This window comes from Spinacia oleracea, chromosome 2 (genome assembly GCF_020520425.1).
Source record: "Spinacia oleracea cultivar Varoflay chromosome 2, BTI_SOV_V1, whole genome shotgun sequence".
Lineage (NCBI taxonomy): Eukaryota > Viridiplantae > Streptophyta > Magnoliopsida > Caryophyllales > Amaranthaceae > Spinacia > Spinacia oleracea.
In genome coordinates, this window is record NC_079488.1 from 4,406,289 (window position 1) to 4,425,348 (window position 19,060).

The 19,060-nt window shown below is 36.7% G+C and overlaps 1 protein-coding gene across 2 annotated transcripts; it reads left to right on the plus strand.

Moving 5' to 3' along the window:
• The first annotated feature begins 240 nt into the window (after positions 1–240).
• LOC110803453 (zinc protease PQQL-like) lies at positions 241–18,422 on the plus strand. 2 transcript variants are annotated; one of them, XM_022008963.2, is made up of 22 exons: positions 241–558; positions 3,220–3,466; positions 3,551–3,676; positions 6,446–6,583; positions 6,679–6,813; positions 6,890–7,147; positions 7,225–7,362; positions 7,475–7,544; positions 7,630–7,843; positions 9,220–9,325; positions 9,721–9,954; positions 10,560–10,724; positions 10,801–10,950; positions 11,029–11,120; positions 13,192–13,273; positions 15,381–15,464; positions 15,556–15,672; positions 15,767–15,877; positions 16,006–16,086; positions 16,677–16,859; positions 17,602–17,718; positions 18,116–18,422. In XM_022008963.2, the coding sequence occupies exons 1-21, from the start codon at positions 350–352 to the stop codon at positions 17,671–17,673; spliced, it is 3,012 nt and encodes a 1,003-aa protein (XP_021864655.1). In that variant the 5' UTR covers positions 241–349; the 3' UTR covers positions 17,674–17,718; positions 18,116–18,422. The 2 variants fall into 2 exon arrangements, with proteins under 2 accessions (XP_021864655.1, XP_056692382.1); XM_056836404.1 differs by having other exon boundaries at positions 17,602–17,713.
• The last annotated feature ends 638 nt before the right edge of the window (positions 18,423–19,060 follow it).

A 19,060-nucleotide genomic window follows, 5' to 3' on the forward strand; every position in this document is an offset into this window, starting at 1 on the left:
GGTCATTTAGCTTATGCGGATTGAATGTTTGAACTTTTTTACGGATCATTTCGATTTTTATCAGAAATTGGTTGGATCGGATCAGTTTTTAACAACCCTAATTACATACAGATCATATACTCTTATTCTAGATCCCAGTCGGATCGAGTCGGTTCGGGTCAGGTCGGTTTTTTGACAATTCTACCCGCTCATCCTAATCAAGTACTAGTAATAATCATTAATCCCAAAGTTCCTAAAGATAGTAGTATAAACAGAACACCAAATCTTTGGTACGGTAGGCATATTCCCAATTTATTTTTGTTATTACTGGTACAGCAGAGAGTGCAGGAGGAAGAAGACACCGGAAAAAATGGATTTGCTGCCGGCAGAGACGCCGGAACTTGCGAAGAAACATGGATTCCGATCACTGAAACTGGTGAACATCGACATGGAGCAGCCGCTCGGTGAAAAACCATACGGCGTAGACTACGGTAGGCTCGACAATGGCCTCACTTATTACGTTCGATCCAATTCTAAGCCCAAAATGCGCGCTGCTCTTGCTCTCGTCGTCAAGGCTGGGTCTGTTTTCTTTCTCTCTCCTATTATTTTCTCTTTCAATTTTTTCTCAATTTTAGTTTTACTCAATTGCCGATAATTACTTGATTTTATTTGAAATGCGGATTGATGGACCTGGAATTTTGGTAGAATGTGTGTGTAAATTGATGCAAAATATTGTGCATTGTGTAAGGATTGCAGCATATCATTTCAGTTGTGGGAATTTTTGGGAATTTTAATGGAATTAGTGTGTAAATGATGCACAATATCCTATTTTAGTATTTTCTCTTCCAATTATTTCTCAATTTCAGTTTTAAGCAATTGCCGATAATTACTTGGTTTTATTTGAAATGCGGATTGATGGACCTGGAATTTTGGTAGAATTTGTGTGTAAATTGATGCAAAATATTGTGCATTGTGTAAGGATTGCAGCATATCATTTCAGTTGTGTGAAATTTTCGAAATTTCAATGGAATTTTTGTGTAAATAAATGATGCAAAATATCCTATTTTCTCCTCCAATTCTTTCTCAATTTTAGTTTTGCGCAATTGCCGATAATTACTTGATTTTATTTGAAATGCGGATTGATGAACCTGGAATTTTGGTAGAGTTTGTGTGTAAATTGATGCAAAATACTGCGCGTTGTGTAAGGATTGCAAGATATCATTTCATTTGTGTGAAATTTTCGGAATTTTAATGGCACAATATTCTTTCTCAATTTCAGTTTTACGCAATTGCATAATTACTTGATTTTATTTGAATGCAGATTGAAGAACCTGGAATTTTGGTAGCATTTGTGTGTAAATTGATGCAAAATATTGTGCATGTGTATGTGTAAGGAATGCAGGATATCATTTGTGTGAATTTTTCGGATTTTTAATGGCATTTGTGTGTAAATGATGCACAATATTGTACATGTGTAAAGAATGCAAAATATCATTTGTGTCAAATTTAATGTTGACTTTATTTGTATGTAAATTGATAGAGAAATATTATGTAAACTCACTGAATTGGAGTGTATTCCATTTATCATCTTTATAGTGTTACAATAGTCCTAATTTAGGTTAGGAAACTAATGTGACTAGATTTGTACATATAATATCCTAAGAGAATTCTATTCTCTATCATAAATGATTCGCAAATAATACAAAACATTGTTTGTTATAAATTTTGGAATGTTAATGGAGTTTGTGTGTAAATGATGCATTCATGCGTGATGAGATTTGTGTGTGCATACAACAATGCCAAAGCCTTAACCTCAATACTCAATAGGATGGGGTCGGCTACATGAACCAAGATTTTATGTCTAACTCCATTCACTTATCTTTCATTTTAGGTAATCTGTGGCCTCCCTCAACTTATTTATGTGTCGTATGCCAGAAAAACAACTTATTTATGTGTCAATATTGCAAATTATTAAAGCCAGTTGTATATTGTTGTCACTCCCTCTGGAATAGAGGAAATGCCATTAACTGATTTTTTCTTTTTTCATTTAGGCAAGCTTTGTATTGTTTTGCTTATCGTTTTTGTTTTTAATGTTCCCATTGAGAGGAGAGGATCATCATAAAAATACATTTTTCCCTTCAAATTTTCTATGGAAAAAACCATGTAGATCATTGGGACTTTTCTTGAGTATAGACTCTATCCAATGTGGTTCAACAAAGAAGAGGGATATTATGCTACTGAGAACAGAAGTGGCGGTTTCTTTGGCTTGCTCTTTTGGTAATTAGTTGGTGTAATGAATTATGTAGAGTTATACTAGTAATGTCTAATGTGCGAGGGTAGGGGGTGCGGGGGAGAGGAGGGGGCGTTTGAAGAAAGAAACTGTTGGGCATTGAAGAATACTTAGGGTTATAGGGTGGTCCCCTTTCTCGTGGAGGTCCGTAAACATCTATATTCTATAGGATTGAGAACTAAAGGACTCTGTCTTTGTGTAGAGTTTTTAAGTCCGAAATTAGCGGTTAACTAATGCCTTTTAACTGTAGTTGACATCTAGCTTTATTTAGGGTTGAATCCAACATGTTTTCTTGTACACAGCTTGCAAATTGCATTGCCCATTCCCTTAAAAATAAGCAAGTCGAGTTCAAAAGTCTTTGTTTGGGGCCTCAGGCTAATTAAAAAAGGGAAGAGGCAGGAGTAAAGCAAATAGAAAAAAGTAAAAACACCCTGATCCAGTACCAGACTTTGCCTTTTTGGGTACCCTTCCTCATAATATTGTTGGATAGGGTCGAAAGAGGTTTTAGGGTGGAGTAGATTCAGTTGATAGTGATGATATGGTTGAATGGGGGCAAGGGCGTTAGCATCTGTTGGGTATATCAGTGTCTAACACTCTAACTTGCCTCTTTTGAATCTGCTTCTCTCATTCAGGAGGACTCTTGAAGTTAACAAGTAGTCTGTCCCTCTTTTCTTAAAAGCAGAAGATATCCATTTAAATGAAGACATATGGTTATCCCTCGTACGTTTAGACTGGGCATCTGATGCTATAAGTGTGGATTTGATTCTTTCAGATAACATAATATGTAATTAAGTATTCATAACAATTAACAAGTAATGAACCTCAATCTGAATAGTCCTCTCCTTTTCTTTTTCTTCTTCTCTTTTCTCTGCGTGACTGTGTGAGGGATTGTGTTTGTGTCCTTTGTGTCTCTAAAATTGTTGTCCACATTCTGACCATCGGAATTACAGCTCAGTTTTGGAAGAGGAAGATGAAAGAGGAGTTGCTCACATAGTTGAACATCTAGCTTTCAATGCAACTACAAAATATACAAATCATGACATTGTCAAGTTTATGGAAAGCATTGGAGCAGAGTTTGGTGCTTGCCAGAATGCCATGACTTCAGCCGATGATACTGTTTATGAGCTGTTTGTCCCTGTAGACAAACCAGAGTTATTACCACAGGCTATATCAGTCTTAGCAGAGTTTAGTAGTGAGGTAGTGTTGTTTTCCTTGTGATTGTGAGGGTAGTTCAAGCAAATTTATTGATATGGTTTGTTTAATGGACAATGCACAATGTAGATTCGGGTCTCACCAGAAGACTTGGAGAAAGAGAGAGGGGCTGTGATGGAAGAGTATAGGGGAAGCCGAAATGCCAATGGTCGAATGCAGGAATCACATTGGGCTTTGATGATGGAAGGTTCTAAGGTATCATTTGAAGTCATTGTTCAGTATAATTAGATCCTATTTACACACTAATATGACTCCCATGTTGCTGTTATATGACGCAAATATGCAATCTCTGCGATGTGTTGCTTTTCCTTTTATTTTTTGAGCAATGAGTCTCGCTAGCGTTTTTCTTAGTTTACTTTCTATGTGTCTTCAGTGACAAGAATTTGGTTATATTTTAAATCATTAAATTTTGATCTTTTTTTTTTTGGTGCGGATGAGCCACAAGGGCAGGGATGAGAATCGATCCCAGGATCACCTGGAACCGGGATGGAAACTCTAACCAACTGAGCTATCATCACTCTCAAACTTTTGATCTTTTATGTTACGTTATGTTTATTTCTGACTTTGTGTTAGTGTTTAGGGATGTTCAAAGTATTTTGCCAATATACATTATTAGTCATAATTATTATTCATCTGTTTTACTTGTGTTGCCACTTGCCAACCATACTCACTGGCTTTCTTTCGAGCTCTGCTTGGCTCCTTTAAATCTGGAGCCAAGCTTAACTAGAGTAACTCTCCAACATTCTAGGCTCATGATTACGCCTAGCTGCAATTGTTTGAATCGAAAATCTCATGAACCAAACCAAACCATTTTTGTAAGTGCAGATCACTTCCCAACCTTAAGATAAAGAAAACTTGAGCTATAACTTAAACATAATGTAATGTATAATTGAAGACCAAAAGAGGAAGAAAGACTATTGCATTAGAAAAGAGAAGAACGATACAAAGCATAAATCAATCCCAATTAAAATTAACATTATAAATTTAAGCAAGGGGCTTACATGTAACAATTGATGGTAGCCTTGAGAATGCTTTTGCAAGAGAGCAAAGGGAGAGAGAAAACGGAGGCCAAGTTTTACAGAAACGTTTCCCATCCCCCACGGCCCCCACCCCCAGAATTTTATGTAGGTTTATAAGTTTTCAACATACAACAGTCGGTTTTTCTTCAGGTCAGTTATCGTGGACACGCAGTTTAAGAAACTTTGTAAAAAATGACCTGGGTGTAAAAAAAAGGTGGATAAGCTGATATAGTAAGAGGAAGAGAGTAAAAAAGTGGATGTGTGCAAAAAAAAAGGTGAATCAAATAAGAGGGAGTGAGTGGAAAAGTGTAAGTATGTGGGGGTAAGAATGTAAGACAATAAAAGGGGTTTGCCAAAAACTGGGATAAAGTACAAGTGAGTAGAAACAGAACAATGATAAACAGAAAGTGAGTAATAAGAAAAAACAAAGGTACTACTACAAACCATTAATGAATTTGGCTACAAAAACTATGATATTTACAGTTGCTAAGGGTGCGTTCTATTCACCTGATTTTCACTTATTTTTTCTGAACTTATCTTATTTAAACTTATCTGAACTTATTAAAACTTATCAAAACTTATTTTAGTTATAAGTTGTACTTGATCAACCCTTTTTTTTCCTGAACTTATCTGAAATTATCTGAACTTAACTGAACTTATCTGAACTTATTTTTCCTGGAATAAGTGGAAATAAGGTGAACAGAACAGGGCCTAATTATGTGGACTCCATGAGATGAAAAAAAGCTTTCTATGACATATTTAGAAAAATGTTAAAGTTAGTGACATCTTTTATCATTATAATTGACCTTTCTTTTATGTTACCTCCGTTCCAAAATGTTACGTCAATTTGATTTTTTACACTATTCATCTAACGTTGACCATATATTTTTATTAACATATAAAAAGAAATGTGGTTATGTTAAAAGCTGTTAGGATTAGCCTCAATGTACATTCTCAAAATATCAAACTTTTATAATTTGAGAATATTTTAAAAAAATAGAGATATTAATGGTTAAAGTTGTATGTTGGCAAACCTGAAAGCCAAAATGGTGCAACTATTTTGAAACATAGAAATACTAATTTCAGACAAGGGAAAGTTTGTTAGATAAATTCTAATGAAAATAAACATTAGGTAATTATCTGCAGAAAAGGGAAAGTTTATTTTCATAGAATTAGGTGTCTAATGTTAGTATGTTTTAGTTCAAGCTAGGTATATACAGGGCATTCTTTATAGAGTGTGCTGAGCTTGTTACATAGTTTTTTCTGTTTGGCATGCATGAAGGAAATTCTGCTTAATTTATTCTCACGTGTGTGTGACTGTGTGAGATCAACACAAATCAGCAATCACGCTATCACATTAGAGCACTGTCACCAGATTCGCTAGTATGAGATTGGATACTGGTCCGCAATTCGCTACCTAATTTGCTAAATTAGTCCAAAATTGTACCACTTTCATGTTATAATTTGCCTTTTCGGTTCGCAGTTGGTGGGGCGATTAAAGAATTAGGTAATACTGCATTAGAGTCATATTTTTTGTGGTTTTTATATGAAAGTAGACAATATCAAGACTAATCGTGACATTTGTAAGTAATAAGGCAAAGCCATGATTTTTTCTTAAGTGATAAAAGTTGCCATTGAAAGACCCTTAGCAGCTGATCCATATCAAAGGGAGTATTAGGGACTGTAATCATCATGTTCTCAAGCTAGTGGATTCACTCATTTAAATCAGGAGGGCTGTATATACAAAAACAATCTTGGTTTTAAACCAGCATTAGGACTGAACTTCTGGCTTTTGGTATATTTTAGGATGATCCTTTAGTTGATAGATACTTATGAGAACAGAGCCTATGTGCCCTTTCAAATCATTTTCTTTTGGCTCGTAGCAAGTCATTACAGACCAGAATATGTTGGCTAATAGATCTAAAATGCCTTGTTATTTTTGCAGTATGCGGAGCGCTTGCCAATTGGAACGGAAAAAGTTATCCGAACAGTTTCTGCTGCAACCGTGAAGCAGTTCTATAAGAAGTGGTACCATTTACAGCATATGGCATTGATAGCTGTTGGAGACTTTCCCAGCACAGAGGTTTTACTTATAATTAATCTAAAGATATCTCCAAGTAAGCAAATAATCTGTGTTAGCTAAATCAGACTCTCCCTCTGTCTTTCCTTATCATGCAGGGTGTAGTTGAATTGATAAGGGTGCACTTTGGACAGAAAAGTTCATCTCATGAACCTCCGGATATACCTAATTTTCCAGTTCCATCGCATGACGAGCCGCGTTTTTCATGTTTCATTGAATCTGAAGCTGCTGGGGTAAGCATTGAGATTTTCTGTTGGTGCATTGAGGATCAAGATTTTTCTTTCTTACCTTTTGCATTGTTTGTCTTAGTCTGCAGTAATGATCAGCTGTAAAAGGCCATCACAAGAGCTAAAGACTATAAAGGACTACAGGGATTTGCTTGTGGAGTCCTTGTTCCTTCTAGCATTAAACCAGAGACTGTTCAAAGTTTCTCGTAGGAGAGACCCACCTTTTCATTCTTGCTCTGCTGCGGCGGATGATCTAGTATATCCAATTAAAGCTTATATAATGACTTCATCTTGTAAAGAGAATGGAACAATTGAAGCTTTGGAGGCGATGCTCATGGAGGTGTGGTAAATTCTTGGTGCCAGTTTGAGTTTTGTTAACTATTTTGGTTGTTGATGCTTAATTTTTTTTTTTTCCAGCTTGCAAGGATTCACCTGCATGGATTTTCAGAGCGTGAAATATCCATTGTTCGGGCTTTACTATTATCTGGGATTGAATCTGCTTATCTGGAGCGTGATCAAATACAATCAACCAGCTTAAGGGATGAATATGTGCAGGTTAGTTTATATACTCAGTACTTTTTTTGTAAGATGTTCAGTAGGTGTTTATGGAAAGGAAAGCTCTTACTTAGGCTTATCTTGCCCCTCCCTTTTTTCCTATCTCTTTCAGCACTTTCTCTGCAATGAACCTGTTGTTGGAATTGAATTTGAGGCACAACTTCAAAAAACTCTTCTACCATGTACGTATCTTTTTAGAAATGCAATCAAGAACTCCTGCATTTACTCTCATCAACTGTGCTGTTAATCTATTATGATTATTTGTAGCTATATCTGTGGCTGAGGTAGCCACATATGCTCAGAAGTTTTGCACGACATGCAATTGCGTCATTAAGGCAATTGAGCCTCAGGCTACTGTAACTTTAGATGACCTCAAAAATGCTGTGGCAAAAATCACCTGCCTTGAGGAAGGAGGAAACATCTCGGCTTGGGATGAAGAGCAAGTTCCTGAAGAAATAGTTACTATTAAGCCAAGTTCTGGGTAATTTCTAGTCTCTTAAAATAGCTGGATTATTTTGAATTTTTCTATTTGGTTCCCTGGTTAGGTTTGTGTTCATCTCTTACCAAGATCTGTTGCTTGACTTTGCAATGATCAAGATTTGAATTTTTTCGTTTTCTTTACCTTTTTTTTTTATATAAGATGCATTTGGTTCAAGCAAAAGACTACCATGTAGTTTGGAAGTGTGAATGCTGTGTGAATTACATCTGAATGTTAAATATCCTGTTCCCTCTCTCCCCAAATAATCTTCCTGTTTGTTTTTTGCAATGTTTTAATTAGTCCTCTTTCTCTTCAGTTCGTTAGTCGTTCAGGATCTTTGGATAAACTCACTTGTAAGATATTATGTGCTTCTTAATCTGTTTGAAAGGCTCATCTAACGATTGGTGTTCTTCTGTTTCTTTCTTTTATCTTTTACTGGAGTATCTGGCTGTAATTATGTTCAAGTTTTTCATTCATTTATTGTTGATCATCTTTGTGTGTCAGAATATTCATTTTCTTGGAATCCTGACTTAAGGAGAAATGCTCATTATTGGAAATTGGAGTATGTTAGTTAATTGCCAGGCTTGCTTGATTTATTTTCGTTAAGGCATTATCCTCCTATATCCTAGATTCCTAGATATGTTAGTTATTTGTTTACTGGAGTATGTTAGTTAGTTGAAGAGGACGAAGGGAGCTCTCTAAGGAATAATCCTCCTATATCTCTCTTTTAAAGTAACAAAATTTTCTCCTTAGCTACTTTTTCCTTCCATTATCTTTTTAATGTGTCTTCAGGAAGCAATCAATCTTTTTGTATTGACTGATTGGAAATTAGATTCCATGTCTTAGTTTGTCCAAAACCCTGTCACCTCACCCCCCCCCCCCCCCTCTTCCTTATTGTGTTGTTCCTCCACTGCCTCCTTTCCGTTTGTACAGCTTTCCTCCATTACTTTCCCAGTCATATCTTAGATGCTTCCCCTGCTATTGTGTCTTCCGTATTCTAGAATGCTTCTCTTGCCATTCTTCTACTGCCTGAAGTAGATTAATGTTGAATCTGTTGATATGTTTGCTTGTATTTATATTGCTAATTTGCTAAGTCAACAGCTGTTGCGACTTGCGTAGATGAATTGATCTAGACCTGCTAGTTCTTATAAATATGAAACAGTATTTTACCCACTTTTCTTGGATGATTGTCTGGTTCTCACACAATTAATCTGCAACTAAGTTAATACTAGCAGGGGATGTATTGATTGCCTTGCTTGGCTTGTACTTTATGATATCAATCCCTTTCACAGCTCCCCAAGTTATAAAATTTGGAGTTTCCTTGTGCCTTGTAAGATTTGTATCCGGACTATTCTAAATGGTCTCCGTGTCTGGCTCAGGAGTGTTGATCAGCAGCAAGAATTTGCAGAAATCAACGTCACTGAGCTAATTTTATCAAATGGCATGAGAGTTTGCTATAAGTGTACTGACCTCCTTGATGATCAGGTATCATGATTGGCAGGTTTGCTACGTGAACTGTTTTAGAGATACATTGGCACTTATAGATCTATTGCCTGAAGTCTGTGAAAAAATGAGTCTTTTTCCATCTGTAGGTGAAATAATGTTCATATGTAGTTAACAAATTTCGTGTTTGATGCTATGGATGTTATACACATTTATCAGGTTATCTTCCTGAAGATTGTTCAATGTGCTTCGTGCCTTCGTGTGATTTTTTCTGATGTTAAACTGGTTTAAATGTTGCGAGTCTTTCAATTAATTGCAACCTAACTTTAATTACCTCCCTACTGGTCATGGTATTCTAAAATTTGTAATATGGTGTGATATACTGTGTTATGATATATTTGCTACCATATATTCTCATCAAACTCATGTCTGAGCAGGTTCTTATAAGTGGGTGCTCTTATGGAGGTCTTTCAGAACTCTCAGAAGCTGATTATATTTCATGTTCCATGGGTTCGACCATTGCTGGTGAACTTGGTAAGTTTGGCCATAAACCATCAGTGCTGATGGACATGCTTGCTGGTAAGAGGGCTGAGGTTGGAACAAAACTAGGACCATATATGAGAAACTTTTCTGCTGACTGTTCACCAACAGATCTGGAGACTGCACTACAGGTTGGCTTGGCTCTTCAGAGTTCGGTTTCTTTTGCTTCAGTTTTATTTATATTATGCTGTAGTACTGCATGTTGGTCACAATGAAATGCGTTTCCTGTTAGATGAACAATGAAATACGAGGGCCTATTTTGATATTGAGTTATGGATCCCTTATTAGCGTAAATTGGAAGGTGGACAGGGTTTGAAAATTTACTATGAGAAGACAGTAAGTACCGTGGTAACCCTGTTACGTTCCTTGCCACCCTCAAGTAGTATAAATTTTTTCTACAATCCAATACACTCTTCGCCCTCTTCCCCCGTGGTAACAGTGTTAGCTGTATTTCTACAAAATCTAAATCTTATCATTAGAATTAGGGATGGCAATGGGTAGGGTCTGGCTAGGGTCTGGCAATACCCGGACCCGAACCCTAATTTTTTTACTATACTCTACCCTTACCCTATATTGTCTAAAATTATAAGACCCTTACCCAGACCCTATGGGTCCGGTAGGGTATGGGTAGAGTCTAGGGCCTGGAGAGGATTCACATTTCACAGCATTTTATATGGGTCAAATTTCCCTTTCTTCTTTAATTGTCTTTGTGGGCTCATTTTCTTTGTGGATCCAGCTTGTTTATCAGCTTTTTATGACAAATGTGGAGCCAAGAGAGGAGGAAGTTAAAAAAGTGATGGAAATGGCAGAAGAAGCTGTCCGTGCTCAGGAGAGAGATCCATATACTGCATTTGAAAACCGTGTGAGGGAGATAAATTATGGAAACTCATACTTCTTTAGGGTATGTTCACAGTATCATTGTATTTGTTGGTTTTTTGGATGGGTGGTGCGTTAAAATTACTACTGTCTATGTGCAGCCTATCAGAATTAGCGATCTAAAAAGGGTTGATGCTTATAAAGCATGTGAGTATTTCAGCAACTGTTTCAAAGATCCATCAACTTTTACGGTTGTGATTGTCGGCAATCTTGATCCTGCTACTGCTCGTCCATTGATATTGCAGTACTTGGTAAGCAGGATTTTCTCAAACTTTCAGCACTCTTAAGAATACAAATGTTTGGCATCAACTGCACTCTTGAACATGCAGGGTGGAATACCAAAGCCTCCTGTCCCAGTTTTGCAGTTCAGTCGTGATAACCTCAATGGCCTGCCCTTCACTTTCCCTGATAACATAATCAGGTAAGTTTTCTCCGAAATCCAGTACATCAATCTTTATTAGTTCTACATATGATGAAATCTGGGAAATTATTACCAAGACGAAAATTATTATGTTCCTTTGGGATTGATCTGAAAAGTTTAGGGATGTAATTGCTTCTAAGAAAATCCTGGGGCTTTGGATTAAAATGTTCTGTTTTATGGGTTTTAAATGGAAATTGAAAACCCCTCGATACTTTCTCTGATTCATTTGGTTGTTGGATTCTTGACACCCCTCTTACTTTTTCTTTCCCAATTTCATATTGCTTATCCTAGTTGATTGTTAACTAGTTAAGTACAATAGATGCTTGTGGATCACATGTCATAATAAGTTGTCTATATTATCCTCAAAGTAAGATGTTATAGGCTTATAGCTGTTGAATAAATAAAGGTGATAAGGTAAGAGCTTTATAATATGTATATTAACCTACTTGGCTAGTATGAAAAACATCCAAAGTTAGGCCCGGCGGACACTGTGGAGTAGAGTGAGAATTTTGTTAGAGATTTCCTTATAAGATGTATTTAGAACATAGAAAAGGTCTCTTATTTACTATATTATATAGAGTGAGAGAACTTAGTAGTTGTTTGGTTAATGTAACTTCTCAAGAAATTGCAAAGTTGCAAATTCCCAAGTATTTTCTTCATTTCTTAGTAATGCCTAAAAGGCTAAAACTATTTGGCTGACTACAAGAATTACCTACCGTAATTCCTAGGTAATTCCCGAAGATGTTGCATTTCCTAGGTAGTGCGTTGGTGTATTAAATCTCATTAATAGATAGACCCAAGGAGGAAGAAGGTATGATTTTCAGGATTTTGGTGATTATCATGCGTGGGAAAGTGGCTTGGGATGTATTCTTTCAGCCTAAGTCTTACACTTCAACAATCTTCAAAGGCAATTGCAGTGATCACCTTCATTTACTGTGCTCTTAGTGAAATTCCTGGAGATCAAGTATAAAATATAGTTTCGTTGTTGAAACTTGGAATGCGTCTTTTCTGGCCTCTAAGTGGGTGCATGTTTACTGGTAATTCCTGGTATTTTATAGGGATATAAGCAGCATTTGTGAAGAGAAAAAACATGCATAACCCCAAAGGATATACAAACACACTGATCTCCAAAGATGTCCTTTCGTTATTCTATCAAACTGCACTGTTATCCTGTGCGATAAAACAAATGACTAAAAATGCCCTGGGTCCTCATAATGGCGAACAACCGTTCCAAAGAGAATTTGTCAGTATAGGAAGAGAAGAAGAGGTGATTTCGTGGTCTACCATTTTGAAAACATATCACACACATCTGATTGTGAGCATTTATTTGTTTCAGGCATCAGATCTGAAGTTAGTAGGTGTTAATCATGTTATTCTCTTGAAACAAGGTACCACGGCTCCGCAGAAAAGCTTTATCCTTCATCCTAGGTTTCCAGATGTAACTGAAAATAGTTGAGCAAAAATGTGTAGAGATTTCTTAAAGTGATTATGGAACATTTTGCTAGAGAAAAACCCGGAGAATCCTCTAATCCCTTCACTTATCTGTAGGGCTTAAAGGAACAATTCTACCCCAAATAATCTCGTAATTTCTCATACAGTCATATCTGATAAAAAAAAAGTGTAAGCTGTAACTCTATAAGGCAAGGAAAGAAATAGAAAAATAACAACTCCTTTACTCAGGTTTCTTCCCAGACCCTTATCTTAACCAGCCCCATCCTAACTTTGTACCTGACCAAGGGAAAAAACAAGGAATGTACGTGACATTTAAATTTCAAAGAATTGGATTAGAGAACTTGAGTGCCTGTAAAAGTGTCCCAACCATTCCCCGCTGTACCCCATACCAGTGCTCAGTAACTCTATATCCAAGAGATTTAGTTTTTGTCAGACAAACTGATGGAAATGAAAGGAAAGAGCATTTCCAATTATTATTCGGCATGTCTGGTGGTGCTTTGTTTGAGAAATTGATGGAATTGAAAGAAAATATATATTTCTGGATATAATAAGAAGTTCTTGAGTTGTTCATGTATATATCTTTTAGTTATATTTTTTTGAGACAAAGATCTGATTGCAGGGAAATTGTCCGTAGACCTATGGTGGAAGCACAGTGCTCAGTGCAGTTATGTTTTCCTGTAGAATTGAAGAATGGGGACATGGTAAGAGTGCTTTTTTTACTTTTTTTGGCAGCTATGGCATGAGTGTTGACTTTCATTACTTGCCATTTGAGGACTGGTGTGAACTTCATATTTGTTTAACTTTCATCTGAAGTTTGATCGTCTTGACGTGATCTGATTCCGTCTTGTCTGAAACTCCGACATTAGCGCTTTTGAATTTTTAGTCTTGTACTTCTTGTATTTTGTAGTTTCCTCACTGTATATCTGTAGGTGTTGGTTTGAAATATATTGTCAAGAAATTCTACTCTACACGTAGTAAAGACTTCTACCCTCGATAATTTTCTGGTTTCTTTCTTTCCAAGTATTGTACCTGATATCCCCTCACACTTTAGAATCCAATCTTTCTCCTTTGTTCTTTTGACAAATATGGCAGGTCAAGGTTGTATTGAACACATCCCAAATTAAGCTATTAGTGCCTAAAAGATAGAACCAGAAGTTTTAAGACAGAGAGGATTAACAAAGTCTCTTCTAGAAACAAGTTATAGTGTCTTGTGGATTAAAATTTCGTAACTTAGGTACATTCTCTGTCGTCATCCTCTCCTTAATTGCTGAGTTGCTGCCATGTGAAAATAGAAAAAGTTGTAGGAGCCGTTGTCTTCCATATCAGAAGCAAGTCTCTTTAAGAAAGTTATCAAAATAATTGACAGAAAAGATATCATGCAACTAAATCATATCATCATTTCTGTTGGCTCATGAAAAGAAGTAACTGCATGATATCTCCTGGTGATCCTCAAATTGCATGATTCTAAGGAAACAGACCTTTTCATGTTGATCTCCACACAAAATATGTTAGAATTGAAACACAACTTATGTAAGTCACTAGAGCTCCTATCGTAGTTTGGGTTCAAAGCCCAGTTCGTGAACATGCCAAAACAAGCACCATAAAAAGTTGTGCTGTGGGCTGTGATTTTGATGGACATGTATATTCACATGGCGGTGGTCAGCTAGGAAACTTTGCTGGCAATGTATTTACTTTACTGCATGGTATAGCTTGGATTATTTGCTTAATATTGTTTAGTTTCCTAATTTACTTCGGATTGCTAATTAATAAATTGGGTAGATTTTTTGTATGTGCCTTATTCTAGGATTTTAGACTTGGGATGTTTCCTAATTTAGGCGGGTTTTATGGTTTAGCCTAAAGGGGGTTTGGCTAGTTGTAGTTAGTAAACGGAATAATCAATTGCATTATTGTGAAGGTTGTATTATTTCGTAGGAACTTAATAATGCAATATTATTTGGGATCAGTGGCACACAGTCTTTACAAAGTGCCATGCCAAAACACCATGTCACCACCCTTGGACCTTTATCCGCTTTTACCTTGAAACCTAGGACTAATGACTTGAAACCCTGCGAAGGGGAATGCCTACTCCACGAGAGCAAGAAACCTTCTGATCCTACCCTGTAACTTCTCCTCACCATGCTTGAGCTTTTTGAGACTTTACGAGTACACCTCCACTTCAATTGCAAACCTTCAAAGCTTAAGCCACCCTTCCTTGAGAGGTTCATTTATGGCATACTATGGTCTAATACAAAGAATTTCACGTACCTTGTGTCCACAAATGTCTTTGCACTAATCCCAACGAAAGCCCTTATCGGATTTCTCCTTGGCCCATAGGATGTCCCCAAGCCATCTTTCCTGGCCTTTATTGAAATGTGCGGGCAAGCCTTTATGCTGCTACTCTGCTAGCAGGGATGATACTGTTACAGATACATTTTAGATTTTAGATTTTAGATTGAGTTATTAAGATTTTGATCACAAGCCCGATCGTGAGTATATATTACATAATTTCTCTTCACTTTTCCCCTTTCGATAATTCAATCTCTGTGATTATATAGTCCAAAATAATTGAAGTATGTGGCTGACTGGATGATTTGAAGTACTGGTTAAGGGTTCTATATTCTCGTTGCACTGTTGAGTTTTCTAACACGGGTACGTAAGACAAAATGAAAAATCGAAGTAACAAGTAGAATTTCATACTGCATGTCTGCATGATATAACAAGAATTTCATACTGCATGCCAGCCCAACCCCAGTATTGACGTCCACTTGTGGACTTTGTTGATCTTTTACCTTTTCTGTGATGGGCTAGATTGAAGAGATTCACTTTGTTGGATTTCTGAGTAAATTGCTGGAGACAAAGATGATACAAGTACTCCGCTTTAAACATGGGCAGGTGCGCATGTCTTTCACAATTTTTTCTATTTTCCACTTTATCTCTCTTTATGGTGGATGTTCCTGATATTGCTTCTGCATATTTGGCATAGATTTACTCTGCAGGTGTGTCTGTATTCTTGGGGGGAAACAAGCCATCAAGAACTGGTGACGTACGCGGGGACATTAGCATAAACTTTTCTTGTGATCCTTCAGTGGCTTCAACTCTGGTCATCCTTTGTACTCATTGTCCTTTGTGTTTGTATGTGTCGGGTGGGGTGTGTTACAATCAGCTAAAGCCAATTTTTCAACATTTTACAACAGGTTGACCTGGCATTAGATGAGGTTTTGCATCTGCAGAATGAAGGCCCTTCAAATGAAGATATCTCAACCATACTTGAAATTGAGCAGAGAGCCCATGAAAATGGCTTGCAGGTATTTTCGAAAATCATCTCCTTATTTTTTAAAGTATATGTTCTCTCTTTTACATAAAATGATGTCATACCAGGTTGTCATTATTTATATACCTGTTAGTTTGCATAATTTATCTCATCTCCTCCCAGGAGAACTACTATTGGTTAGAAAGGATTATTCGAAGTTACCAATCAAGAGTCTATTCTGGTGATTTAGGCTCTTCTTTCCAGGTTAGAAGTTTTCTTTAATGTTCTATATATTATGTGCTTCTATTTTAAGCTCTCTTCATGATGCATCCGCTAGTATCGTATCTCTGATACCTGACCTGATGATTAGCAAAAGCTATATATATATACATGTATACACTATGTTACTCGGACTCTTCGTTTTACTTCAAGTACCCGTGTCGGATCCTCGACACTTGGACATGGGTATGGACACTCCGACACTTCATTTTGGTCTAAAATCAAGGAAATTTTCCACAATTTAGCCGTGTCGGACACTTGGACACGTACCCGTATCCGACACTCGTACCCGAGTCTGAGTAACATAGTGTATACATCATTTTGACAGCACCATTCAAAACTTTGACTATTAATATCAAAGTCAGCATATAAATGGTGTAAAGCGTCAAAATGGTTCATCAATTGAGAAATGGAGGAAATATATCCCCCCCCCCCCCCCCCCCAATTTAGATGCTTCCTCCTTCAATCATATTTCTGTTACAACTTACAAAAGATGGCTGATGAATTCGGTTGCTCTGTAATATTTATCTCTTCCTACAGGTTTCTTTCTTCTTATTATTAGTTCTCCCTTACAGATTCAAGACGAAGCACGGTTGAGAGTAAGAACATCTCTAACACCGTTAACATCAAAGTTTGCATTGCAAAGAATTCTTCCATTTCCTTGCAGAAAGAAGTACACAGTGGTCATTTTGGTTCCTCAAACTAGACGTTTCCAATTGCTAAGCTCATTTTTTTGGGAAAGTTATCCATCTACGAAGGTCAGTTGGAATTTGTCAGCTTTTGCATCTCATTTTTTTGGTTGGATCAGATCAAGATTCAAGACACATGCAAACAGGTCTAGAACTTTAGGTCTTTGTAGTTTGTACAACCAGGGTACTTATCTTAGGCACTTATGTTGTCCAATGTTAAAATTCTGAATAAATAGGATTTATATTTAATCTTTAGCCACTAGAACAGGATAGATGCAGTACAGGATCATTGATCACTCCAACTGCATCCACCTGTCTTGAACGTCTGCATGATGGAGTGAACAAAATATGTTTGCCTACTGTCATAATGGTTCATGCTGCCTTTTCTACTCATGTTAATTACGGTAACTTTTGTGCAAGACCGCCTTACCGAAAAGACCGCTTTGATTGCTTAACTAATTGGTTCCATCGCTAAACTAATTAGTTCTATTGCTTAACTAATTGGTTTCAGCGGTTAACTAATTGGTTTCAGCGGTTAACTAATTCGTTCAAGTGCTTAACTAATTAGTTCAATTGTTTAACTAATTAGTTCCATTGTTTAACTAATTGGTTTAATTGTTTAACTAATTGGTTCCATCTCTTAACTTATATGACACCAAGATGGCCTTTTGTGTAAAACCGTCTTATATAAAAATTTGTATGTTGACTGTTTTTTTTTTTTTGAGGGAATGTAGGTTAACTATCTGCTTGTCCTTATATTTTGGATTTTCTTCTGTTTACTTATGCCCTAACTACAGACTTTATGTAACAGTATGCAGTAGGCATAGCTGGTCTGACCATTCTGACTCTCGCTTTGTGGAGATATTCGCGAAGTAAGCATTAACCCGGAATGAAACATCCACATACCCAGATCTCTGCTTCATGTAAGGTTTGACTTTGAGACAGAATCTTGTATAATTGATAGTACTCCCTCCGTTCCTAAGTAAGTGTCCACTATTCTATTTCGGGTGTTTCTTAATAAGAGTCAACTTTCTATTATCGGACATACACTTTTCCACAAATCATGATTGTTTTTTCTTACACATTCTACCCCTTTTACACTTTTCCATCCCCACATCCACTTTTATTTGTATTTTATCAAGAAACAACTATCTATTCTATCCTTTCCCAAAAAAACCATTCTCAAATCTCAATCATTGTTTTTTTTACTCACTTTTCAGTATTCTTAATTACCGTGAATTCTCTCAAAGTGAACACTTATTTAGAAACGGATGAATTATTTGTTTGAAGAACATAAAAATTTGCTTCTCAATACAAAATGTCAGAAAACTTGTGCCAGAAGCCCCCGGGAGATGTGCTCTAAGGAAAGGAGAGCTTGAGCTTCCCAGATAATCAAATTTCCATGAACAAGTTTCCATCTAATCATTAACACCCTGAGTCAGCAGGAAGTTGCACCGGCGCTGAGCGCCGCTACCGGTGCATATTGTCCCAAGTCATTTTGATACATGCCACATTCATGGTTACAGTGCATTTTGGAAATTTTTGGTTGAAATTGTTTCAAATTCATTGCTTTTAGGGCATGGAAAGAAATAAACTGATGCCTAAATTCTATAAGCATATGAGGTTTTGATTCGTTTTTGAAAGCCTTTTTCCCTCTCCCTTGGTTATTTTTTTGTAGTTGTGATCCATGGGGATAGTTGGATGAGCGGCTTAGGCTTTGTTCTTTTCACCTTAGTTTATTGCTTATTAGATCACATCAGAGTATCAGAATAGATCAGACAAGACCAAACCAGATTATACCAAAAACTAGAAAAATAAAACCAGATCAGATGAAGAAAACAAGACCTTAATGTCGTAATAGCCTGGAATTTATAAAAGTAGTTAACTTGCAACTAAATACAGAGGCCATGGCTGTCATGCTTTGAGAAACTTGAAACAAAAAAAGTGGATTTACTGCAGCGGTAAAGTTCAAGCACCCAGTGCATTTTTTATTTTTGTTTTCTTGAGGGGGAGAACGAGCACAAATTTTATTAATATAAATCAGGTTTCACCAAAGTGTGTATGTTATTGCGGAAAACGTTTAAACAAACATGCTTCAAGCCAATATCGACATCCATCTTGCCACTAGATAGGTTGTCGTATTGCCCGCTCTCCTCGCATGAATATTTATAAATAATTCAAATAAGCAACCAACTTTCTTAATATCTTCATAGACCAAGAAGATGGGTGATTTAGTGATTACATCCGGTAAAGTGTCGTGTCGGGACGAG